General features: G+C 39.8%; 1 protein-coding gene across 3 annotated transcripts; it reads right to left on the bottom strand.

Annotated features, from left to right (window-relative positions):
- Nucleotides 1-118: 118 nt before the first annotated feature.
- Nucleotides 119-11,343, bottom strand: LOC118368250 (E3 ubiquitin-protein ligase RNF4-like). Of its 3 annotated transcripts, XM_035752205.1 has the most exons (9): nt 11,026-11,343; nt 10,195-10,350; nt 9,975-9,990; nt 9,745-9,859; nt 1,324-1,421; nt 1,184-1,196; nt 958-1,087; nt 799-850; nt 119-685 (listed from the first exon to the last, which is right to left on the bottom strand). In XM_035752205.1, exons 3-9 carry the CDS (start codon nt 9,981-9,983, stop codon nt 536-538), a joined length of 567 nt encoding a protein of 188 aa, XP_035608098.1. In that variant the 5' UTR covers nt 9,984-9,990; nt 10,195-10,350; nt 11,026-11,343; the 3' UTR covers nt 119-535. The 3 variants fall into 3 exon arrangements, with proteins under 3 accessions (XP_035608098.1, XP_035608097.1, XP_035608096.1); XM_035752204.1 differs by lacking the exon at nt 10,195-10,350; XM_035752203.1 differs by lacking the exons at nt 9,975-9,990; nt 10,195-10,350.
- Nucleotides 11,344-11,470: the final 127 nt, after the last annotated feature.

Genomic DNA, 11,470 nt, shown 5'->3' with positions numbered 1-11,470 from the left:
TTAATTTACAATGACGCCTCCCGGGGAACAGGCTCAACGCGCTAACCACTAGACTACCTGCCAACCCAATATCTGAACTAATAAATATGTATAAAAAAAGTTTTTTTAAACACACAGAAAGGGCTAAAAACAAATACTTTATTTATTTATAAACAATACATATGGACAAACGAAATAGTTGCGTTTCTTTGAGCTCTCAAGAACGCTTTGGGTCACAACAGTGAAATGTAATCTAGATGGTCTAAACACAGGCATAACACATTTAAAACACAACTATTAGATGAAAATGTTGTACATAATACACTTTCATAGTGTACAGTGAGGCAATCGTACAACGACGTGTATGATTGATTGGTTACATTCTCCTCCCTCAAATGTGTTAAACCCACATGTGGCCAGTAAAAAAAAAATCCCATTTGTACAAATTTAAGACATAAATGACAAGACCATTAAACCATATATAAACAAAGAACCAAACCATCAAGCAATGTGCAAAAAGCCCCAACAATCGGAATATGTTTAAGAGGAACACAGATTAGATGTAAATTTGATGATACTGCTGATGATTCAGTTTCTTCCTGCAGGTTGGGCACGTCTGTGATTTGGCAAGTGAGTCACGTATGCATGTGTTGCAGAACAGGTGACCACACTGGGAGGAGACAACCGTTCTCCCACCATCAATTATCTGAGGGGTGCGGCAGAAGCTTGTTTACAAGGTGCACACAATTAATGCTTCACACAACAGCCAGCCAGTTTCCAGAGGCTTAACATCAAGGGAAAAGTGAAAGTCTGACTTACCTCTCCAAACGTGTCCATACAGATGGGACAACTGGTTGTTGTTGGGGTTGATCTGTGAACAACAGAATCCATGCATTTTAACCACACCTTTAGAGTGGGGCTACCGTCACAATTGTCCAGGTTATAGTAAGGTAAGCAGGGTAGTCTGATCGGTCTCACCTGGCTATGCTGCTGGGCTCAGGGGCAGTGGAGAGGGGGGCTGTCGCTGGACTGTCAGGAACAATAACAGCTGCCTCTTCTTCATCACTGCTCAGCACGTAACTTTCCCAGTCACGTCTTCGCTTTGGACCTTGTTTTGGACCCACAAAAGGCATTCAAACACTAGCCTCAACTCAACATATAAATCACATTTCTAAATGATAATGATATTCAGTTAAAAACTCACCTTCATCTACAACCTGCAATGGATGACAAAGGCCAGGGAAATTGAGTCAATATCAAACAGCAAAAGAGAATATTAAAAATCACATACACCATGTGAAGTGACAATTAAATGCGATTGGCTACTTGCAGATTTGCACTCACCACTATTGAGTCATTGTTGTTGGTGAGGTCCACAAAAGATGATGGAAAAACCTGATGGGTCAAATCAACCATTTCCTCTTCCGCAACCAAGGGATCACCTGTCAAAGGGTCAGAGAAACAATCACACCTGCATACACAAAAAAGCCTACTGGTATACGCCACTGTATTTATCTGAACAGTGACGCCTAAACTTTTAATTTGGCTCTATACGCCAACATTCTGAATTTGAGATCAAAATGTTTCATATGAGGCGATAGTACAATGCCACCTTTTATTTGAGGGTATTTTCATACAGATCTGTTTACCGTTTAGAAATAAAAAGCACTTTGTTGGATGCATTTGCAGTTTATTTTGGGTGTGTTCCAGATTATGTTGTGCTCAATAGGAATTGAATGGTGAATGTGTCATTTTGGAGTAAATTGTATTGTAATTAACAATACGTTTCTGAACACTCCTACATTAATGTGGATGCTATCATGATTACGGATAGTCCTGAATAATGAGTAATCACGGTAGCATCTACATTAAAGTAAAAAACATCTATTCTTTTTTACAATAAAAGTGACTCCAAAACTATTCCCCATTCAGTTCCAATTGGGCAAAGCATAATCTGAAACAGAACCAAGACTAACTGCAAATGCATCCAAAGAGTTTGTAGTCACAAGCTTGACAGTCATTGAGTACAAGGAATATGGGTTCAAATACCTAACTATTGACTACTTCAATACACTATAAGCAAATTTGGCCAAATACATATTACTTCCTCAAATGGAGGGACTAGATATATAGTTCTTTCATTTCTAAAATCAGTAAATCATATGTATGAAAATTGTGCCAACAGCAATTGTATTTGAATTCCATAGTTTAGAATTTGTATTAGGATATTTAATTTATTATGTTTGATTTTGTAATGCACAAATTGAATAATTGAATTCAGAAATTGAACTTGTGTTTCATGATTAGAAACAGAAATGAATTAAATTTTGCATTGAATTTAATATTAAAATTCAATATTTATATATTAAAGTTTCAATGTGGTAGATATTGCGTTCACTGTCTACCAAGTTTACAAACAATAATTTCAGTTAATCAAAGTTTAATATATTCAACTTCTCATATGGATTCAGATTTTCAAATCCAGTTCTATAAATTCAGATTCAAAACCAGAGACAACATCCTGGTACTATGCCAGCCAGGAAAGGCTTCTAACAGAAGCTTCTGGCGGTTTCTGAAGCAAATGTGGCATATTGCATTCATTTTCTTTCTATGAATTTGGCTCAAGTGTTTTTACTGTTTTGGCAATAAGCTATTATGACCACATTCCTCAAAGTGAGGACTCTGGAACATGGACATGCCTTCTTTTTCCCCTCTATGATTATCACAGGCCGTGCAGAACACAGAAGGGAGAATCACAATTTTGTATTCGGTCTCTAAGAATATAGGCTGAACAAAAATAGAAACGCAACATGCATCAATTAAGGATTTTACTGAGTTACAGTTAATTTAAGGAAATCAGTCAATTGAAAATAATGAATTAGGCCCAAATCTAAATCAATTTCACATGACTGGGCAGGGGCGCAGCCGTGGGTGGACCTGAGAGGGCATAGGCCCACCCACTGGGGAGCCAAGCCCAGCCAATCAGAATGAGTTCCCCCCCCCAAAAAGGGCTTTATTACAGACATAAATACTCCTTGGTTTTATCAGCTGTCCGGGTGGCCCATCTCAGATGATCCTGCAGGTGAAGAAGCCTGGGTGTGGAGGTCCTAGACTGGCGTGGTTACACATGGTCTGAGGTTGGACATACTGCCAAATTCTCTAAAACAAAGGCTTACGGTAGAGAAATTAACATTACATTCTCTGGCGACAGCTCTGGTGGACATTCCTGCAGTCAGCATGCCAATTGTGTGTACCCTCAAAAATAAGAGATCTGTGGCATTGTGTTGTGACAACTGCGCATTTAAGAGTGGCCTTTTATTGTCCTCAGCACAAGGTGCACCTGTGTGATGATCATGCTGTTTAATCACCTTTTTGATTTGCCACACATTTCAAGTGGATGGATTATCTTGGCAAAGGATCAATGCTCACTAACAGTGACGTGAACAAATTTGTTCACAAATTTTGAGCGTACCTTTGTGCGTATGGAACATTTCTGGGATCTTTTATTTCAGCTCATGAAACATGGGACCAACACTTAACCTGTTGCATTTATATATTTGTTCAGTATAGCTGAAAAGCCCTGTCACAGCCCTTCTTAGGATAACCTTTACACTCCCTATTTAAATCTTGTGGCTGAATGGGTTCGAACCAGGTCTCTTGCATGTCACAAGTCTGTTAGCCCACTTAGCTAAAGCCTATAGGGATAAGTTCAGGAAGTTTATGTACAGGACGACAAGCTGCTTGCTTATAGAGTACCGCTTCCCCCTCATTCAGCTGATATCGAGAATTTAATTCAGGATCTCTGCCTTGGAAACACGTGACCGCCCTCCTAAAGATTTCCAACCAGGGCATTACTCAATAAAAAAAGTATGATCACATTTATAGCCGTTGTGTTTCATAGCTGGTAAATTAATTGCAAAGTCAAAGAACTACGCAAACTGCTAGGGAAGAGAAGACAACGCTTCTTCTACAAGTCAGACAATCTCACAGGCACAAACATGACTTGAGGCGCACAGCAATGGTAACCTCCTGCCCTTACAAGGGGCAGATGAACATTTGTCTCATCTGTGATATTTTAGTTAAAAGACTCAGGTCACAATAAAATGTAATTATTCAATATACCATAGTAATACATTTACTGTTTTAGAAACATTACAAAGAATCCTCAGACTTGAGTTTTGGTGTAATTTTGAAATATTTTGGCTGGTAAATCTGAGTGGCTGGTAGATTTTTAAATCTACCTGCCACAGTGGCTGGTGGACCAAAAATGTATTGTTTGCCCTGGACTCTAACCCACCACACTATTGAAAAGGGCCTTATTCAATTGCGCAAGGGACGACACTTCAGGCTGATGGTTGAGTTTCACAGATCCCCCATCTGCGACATTCACCCCCCAACAACTCCAGTGGTTGAGCTGAGCGCAACTGTAGATCCGAGTCCAGTGGCACCACTGTAAAGGACAGACTCAGACTCAGGATTTATGCCTCGAAAATACGTGACCGCCCTCCTGAAGCATTCCAGCCTATCGCACTACTAAAAAAAGTCACAGATCCCCATCTGCTACACTAATACAAATCTTCACGATCCAGCAAGGTTACTCATCAAAAGAGCGTGGTTTGGTGATTTTTAAAATTTATTTTTTATTTTACTAGGCAAGTCAGTTAAAAACAAATTCTTATTTTCAATGACGGCCTAGGAACAGTGGGTTGACTGCCTGTTCAGGGGCAGAACAACAGATTTGTACCTTGTCAGCTAGGGGATATGAACTTGCAACCTTTCGGTTACTAGTTCAACGCTCTAACCACTAGGCTACCCTGCCGCCCCATGCTTATGTGATGAGCAACCTGAAGGCATAGTTTCAAGTCTTTGACAAAGTTAGTAATTATAAGGGTAACATGTGACTGACTGGGTTAATATAGAACGCCGTTTGGGTCTTTGGGTCTCGTCAAATAACACTTTGACAAGTCAAATAAGCTTGTTGACCAATCATGACTTAAATATGACTGCACGTCACAATTTAATTTATCACCTTCATAAAAAATGTATGTAGTTATTACACATTGATAACACCATCACTTGTATTTCATATGATTCATCGATAAGTATGCTATGATGCTGGTAAAGTTTTGTCCCACGCACCTGCCCTTCCCCAAGCTCTGTCTGGACAGTGCTGGTCATAAAAAAGCTAGCTAGCTGATGTATGCAAACAATCTTCTTCCCCAAAAACATAGCAAAATGACAATCTGTTTCAGTAGCTATAGTTAGCTGTATTTTAGATGTTATCTAGCTAATTTATTAAAAAAGTTATTTGATTAATGGTGGTCGGCCCCATCTGTGTGAAGCTATCAAAAGTAAATGTAATTGCAAAAATATACTAAAGTTTAAAAAAAAACATATTTAGCAAACCAGACGGCACCATTTTCTTTTATTTATTTTGGGGATTTACGGACAGCCAGGGGCACACTCCAACATAATTTACAAACAAAGCACTTGTTTTTAGTGAGTCTGGGATGGTCAGGGATGTTCTCGTGTGTGAATTGGACCATTTTCCTGTCCTGCTAAGCATTCAAAATGTAACGAGTACTTTTTGGTGTCAGGGAAAATGTATTACATTTACATTTTACATTTAAGTCATTTAGCAGACGCTCTTATCCAGAGCGACTTACAAATTGGTGCATACACCTTATGACATCCAGTGGAACAGCCACTTACAATAGTGCATCTAAATCTTTTAGGGGGGTGAGAAGGATTACTTACCCTATCCTAGGTATTCCTTGAAGAGGTGGGGTTTCAGGTGTCTCCGGAAGGTGGTGAATGACTCCGCTGTCCTGGCGTCATGAGGGACGCCAGGGAGTTTGTTCCACCATTGGGTAGTAAAAAGTATATTATTTTCTTTAGGAATGTAGTGAATTAAAAGTTGTCAAAAAATATAAATAGTAAAGTACAGACACCCCAAAAAACTATTTTAAGTAGTACTTTAAAGTATTTTTACTTAAATACTTTACACCACTGCTGATAACTGAGGAGGACGTTGGGAAAAAAAGCACTTGGGTACTGAGTAGACTGTTACTCCATTTCATTGATCCCCAATCCTTAGGTTAAATTGTACAGTGCAAAATGAATGTCAATATGCACAATAGGCAGACTGGGGAGGTGATATCACAGTCACAATCCCACGATAACAGCTACAATGCTAATATTTGCGTAAACTCTTCAGTTGTGTTCTGTGGGTGTCAACGAGTAGACCGATACCCCATTTTATTGCTCCACGTTCCAACATTATCTAGTCTAAACATTATCAAGTCTAATGATTCCACCAATTGTAACCTTCTGCGTCACTTTCAAATAGGTACTTTTATTTTGAAAGCGAACCGCAAATTCCACTATTGTGGCGAGCTTCACAACACATAACCCGGTCCGGTCAAGTCTCCAGATGAAGCTAGCTGGCTGCTTATAACGTTAGCTTTGGGCAACAGGGTTAAGTAGCTGGCTAGTTATTTTCATGAACTGAAGTTCAATTTCAATAGGCGAACAAGTGGCTACCTAGCTAATACCTACAAGGATTCCTAACAAGTCTACACTTGTTGTATTCGGCGCATGTGAGAAATAAAATTAGATTTGAAATCATTGCTAAGAATAGTGAAAATAGTGAAAATGCAGTTTCTACTGGTCATTGTTTTCAGGCTGGTTGCATTGGTGCTAGCTAGCTACTAAGCCAAAGTTAGCTAGCTACACAGAAGTCTCAATTTTTTTATTATCCATTATCCTGATCTTATTTCAAATGCTCACAGACATTTACCCATTCGGTCGAACAAAATGCCTTATTACCAACGCGGTATCGTAAACATATCGTTCGTGGCCGGTGTATTCTTGTTTGCTGACTTTTTGAACAGCTTTGACAGTGGTACTGATCGTAGTTGTGGCGCTTGGCTTTCACGTGCAAATTCAGCACACACAACATTCTATAATATAAAAGTGTTACTTGATGTGTGAAATTAAAAGCACCAGTGTTATTTGACACACAAAGACCCAAACGGCGTTACATAGGTTAAGACTGTGTTAGCCTGCCAAGCTAAAGCCTAGGCATGGGTCCTGTGACTTGGATGGGTCTCTTCAATGAGAAGGTCAAAGGGTGGGGGAAATGTGACTGACGTGGCTCTTTTAATGAGTAGCCTTGCTGGAGACATGAAGACTTGTTAACTTCTTGAGCTCCTCTCGATGGATTTTAGCTAGGTGGGCTAGTACAGTCATGACATGCAAGAGACCTGGCTCAAACCCTCGATCCTAACTAGTCTCCCAGTCCCTGGTTCTGAAAAACATCCTCAGTATGTTGCTGAAAAACATCCTCAGTATGTTGCTGCCACCACGCTTCACTGTAGGAATGGTGCCAGGTTTCCTCCAGACGTGACACTTGGCACTAAGGACAAAAATAGTTCAATCTTAGTTTCATCAGACCAGAGAATCTTGTTTCTCATGGTCAGAGTCCTTCAGGTGCCTTTAGACAAACTCCAAGCGGGCTGTCATGTGCCTTTTACTGAGGAGTGGCTTCCGTCTGGCCACTCTACCATAAAGGCCTGATTAGTGGAGTGCTGCAGAGATGGTTGTCCTTCTGGAAGGTTCTCCATGTCTACAGAGGAACTCCGGAGCACTGTCAGAGTGACCCTCGGGTTCTTGGTAACCTGCCTGACCAAGACCCTTCTCCCAGATTGCTCAGTTTGGCCAGGCGGCCAGCTCTAGGAAGAGTCTTGGTGGTTCCAAACATCTTCCATTTCAGAATGATGGAAGCCACTGGTTTCTTGGGGACCTTCAATGCTGCAGACATTTTTTTGGTACCCTTCCCCAGATCTGTGCCTCAACACAATCCTGTCTCAGCGCTCTACGGACAATTCCTTTGACTTCATGGCTTGGTTTTTGCTCTGACATGCACCGTCAACTGTGGGACCTTTATATAGACAGGCGTTTGCCTTTCCAGGTGGACTCCAATCAAGTTGTAGAAATCTCAAGGATGATCAATTGAAACAAGATGCACCTGAGCTCAATTTCGAGTCTCCCAGCAAAGGGTCTGAAAACGTATGTAAATAAGGTATTTATTTTTACATTTTAATCAATTTGCTACATTTTCTAAAAACCTGTTTTCACTTTGTCATTATGGGGTATTGTGTGTAGTAGATTGATGAGGAAATGGTTTTATTTAATCAATTTTAGAATAAGGCTGTAAAGTAAGAAAATGTGGGAAAAATTATGGAATTCAAAATCTTAACACAGACTCAAAATTATGTGATTCAAATACAAATCTCTGTTGGCACTAAATTCACCCCATAGAAAATACCCTCAAATATAAAAGGTGACCTAATGTACTGTCACATATGAAACATTTGATCTCAAAATCCAAAATGCTTGAATATATACAGTACCAGTCAAGTCTGGACACACCTACTCATTCAAGGCTTCTCTTTGTTTTTTACTATTTTCTACATTGTAGAATAATGGTGAAGACATCAAAACTATGAAATAACACATGGAATAGAATAATGTAAAAGATTCTTCAAAGTAGCCACCCTTTGCACACGCCCTATTGGGTAAAAGACCAAGTCCATATTATGGCAAGAGCAGCTAAAATAGAGAAATGACAGTCCATTACTTTAAGACCTGAATGTCAGTAAATCCAGAAAATGTCAAGAACTTTGAAAGTTTCTTCAAGTGCAGTTGCAAAAACCATCAAGCGCTATGATGAAACTGGCTCTCATGAGGACCACCACAGGAAAGGAAGACCCTGAGTTACCTTTGCTGCAGAGTTCATTAGAGAGTTACCAGCCTCAGAAATTGGAGCCCAAATAAATGCTTCAGAGTTCAAGTAACAGACACATCTCAACATTAACTTTTCAGAGGAGAATGTGTGAAATCAGGCCTTCATGGTCGAATTGCTGCAAAGAAACCACTACTAAAAAGGACACCAATAAGAAAAGACTTGCTTGGGCCAAGAAACATGAGCAATGGACATTAGACCAGTGGAAAACTTCAGATTTTTGGTTCCAACCGCCGAGTAGGTGTAGGTGAATGGAGTAGGTGAACGGATTATCTCGGCATGTGCAGTTCCCACCAGGAAGCATGGAGGTGGTGGTGTGGGGGTGCTTTGCTGGTGATACCATCAGTGATTTACTTAGAATTCAAGGCACACTTAACACACATGGCTACCACAGCATTCTGCAATGATACACCATCCCATCTGGTTTGCGTTTAGTGGGACTATCATTTGTTTTTCAACAGAACAATGACCCAAAACACACCTCCGGGCTCTGTAAGGGCTATTTGACCAATAATGTTGGTGTTGCATCAGATGATCTGGCTTCCACAATCACCTGACCTCAACCCAATTGAGATGGTCTGGGATGAGTTGGACCGCAGAGTGAAGGAAAAGCAGCCAACAAGTGGTCAGCATATGTGGGAACTACTTCAAGACGGTTGCAAAAGCATTCCACATGAAGCTGGTTGAGAGAATGCCAAGAGTGTGCAACGCTGCCATCAAAGCAAAGGGTGACTACTTTGAAGAATATAAAATATATTTTTTGCTTACATGATTCCATGTTATTTCATAGTTTACATGTCTTCACTATTATTCTACAATGTAGAAAATAGTAAAAAATAAAGAAAACCTGGAATGAGTAGTTGTGTCCAAACTTTTAACTGGTACTGTATTTAAAATTTAAAAAATAGATTCACTGTCCAAATACTCATGAAGAGGAGTATATATGGGCCTTTACTCACTGCTCTCCAGCACCTCTATGGTATCAAGGTGTGACGTGTTGCTGCTGTCTGCTGTGCCTTCATTTGTATTGTTGGAGCATCTGGTATGAGGGATCTCTATTCTATCTTGCTCAGCCTGGACGCATATGGGTAGGGTACAGTCAAGCAACAGAAGAGTGTAAACACATCAGTAGACAAAGGGAGAGGAAAGAGGTGTTTGTCTGAATAATAGGGAATGAGTACAGACTTACCTCACTCATGTTGTCACTGCAAAATAAATAAATGACACACACTGAGGACGTAACAACATTATAGACAGCCTATACTTCCTGCAACAATAATAGCAGATAATGGAACTTGAACAAGCTACATAACTAAAGTAGCTAAAACCACAGGTAACTGCCAAAATAAAACAAACACCAACATAACATGCGTTGAGCCACCACAAGCCAGAACAGAACTTCAATGCACCTTGACAAGTTTCTGGAACTCTATTGGAGGGATGCGACACTATTCTTCTATGAGAAATTCCATCATTTGGTGTGTTGCTGATGGTGGTGTAAAAAGCTGTCTCAGGTGCCGCTCCAGAATCTCCCATAGGTGTTCAAATTGGTTGAGATCTGGTGACTGAAACGGCCATGGCATACGGTTTACATCGTTTTCATGCTCATCAAATCATTCAGTGGTGGGGGCATTGTCATGCATGGTAGCCAAAAATTGCGAAAATAATGGCTTGCCCAGCATTTTACATCCTATCACACATACATATTTATACTCCGCACCGACATTGCTCTGGCAAATATTTCCATTATTCTACTTGTAGATTTGTGCATTGTTAGTGTTTTGCTACAGCCGCAATAACATCTGCTAAATATGTGTAACGTTATGCGACCAATAAAACGTTCCTTTTATACATGACCCTAAGCATGGTGGGATGTTAATTGCTTAATTAAATCAGAAATCAATATACTTTGGTATCCCTCAATTACTCGGTTTTTCCATTATTTGGGCAGTTACCTGTATCTTCAATCAACGAAGTAAGTAACAATTGATTAGTAAGTTAACTAGCAAGCTCGTTAGTTAACTTACTAATCAATTGTTGTTACGAACTACGTTTGCTAACTAACGTTAGCTAACGGACGTGTTTATATTTTTCCCTCGCTGGCCAAGTAAAAGAAAAACAGGCAAACTGTTAGCTAACGTTAACTAAGCTAATTCGTTTAAAAAGCAGCAATGTATGAAATAGTATTTTAACATTCGTACATAAAAAGATACCAAGCTAATGTATATGTTGGTTGTTACCTTTCTGACAGATACTTTCGGGTTCAAACCTGGATGAACTGGAGTAGTGTCGATGCTGTGCATATGTGAGTATCTCACTGTCAGCAGTGACTTTTCATAGCATGTTAGGATAATTAACGTAACGTTAGCAGGTTGAAATAATTAGAGTAAACTAAAATGCAAAAATTCTCCCAAACGCGAGTCGAATGGCTATGTAAATTTTGCGTCGAAATTAGATATGACCGCGTTCAAGAGCATCAAAACCGGGAATGATGTATCATGGGTAATTTGTGACTGACTGACTGATCTTCAAATAACATTCAGAGTGATTTTGTCGATCAGTCAGTCTCTCTCTCTCTACTCGCTGCTATTTCGAATGCGCCCATTTTCACCCATGCATGGGTATTCTTGAACATACAAGTTACATTCCAATGTAACTAAATCAAATCAAACGTAAGGAAATAAA

The sequence above is a fragment of the Oncorhynchus keta genome, chromosome 35 (genome assembly GCF_023373465.1).
Source record: "Oncorhynchus keta strain PuntledgeMale-10-30-2019 chromosome 35, Oket_V2, whole genome shotgun sequence".
Taxonomy (NCBI): Eukaryota; Metazoa; Chordata; class Actinopteri; order Salmoniformes; family Salmonidae; genus Oncorhynchus; species Oncorhynchus keta.
The sequence above is the reverse complement of the archived record's forward strand: the minus strand, read 5'-3'. Positions and strand labels throughout refer to the sequence as shown.

Coding starts and splice junctions, on each gene's coding strand:
- LOC118368250 (XM_035752203.1), bottom strand. CDS start 11,088: ATGCACAGCATCGACACTACTCCAGTTCATCCAGGTTTGAACCCGAAA. Junction 1,422..9,744: donor CATAGAGGTGCTGGAGAGCA/GTGAGTAAAGGC, acceptor ACCCTTTGACAG/GTGATCCCTTGGTTGCGGAA. Junction 851..957: donor GAGCCCAGCAGCATAGCCAG/GTGAGACCGATC, acceptor TGTTGTTCACAG/ATCAACCCCAACAACAACCA.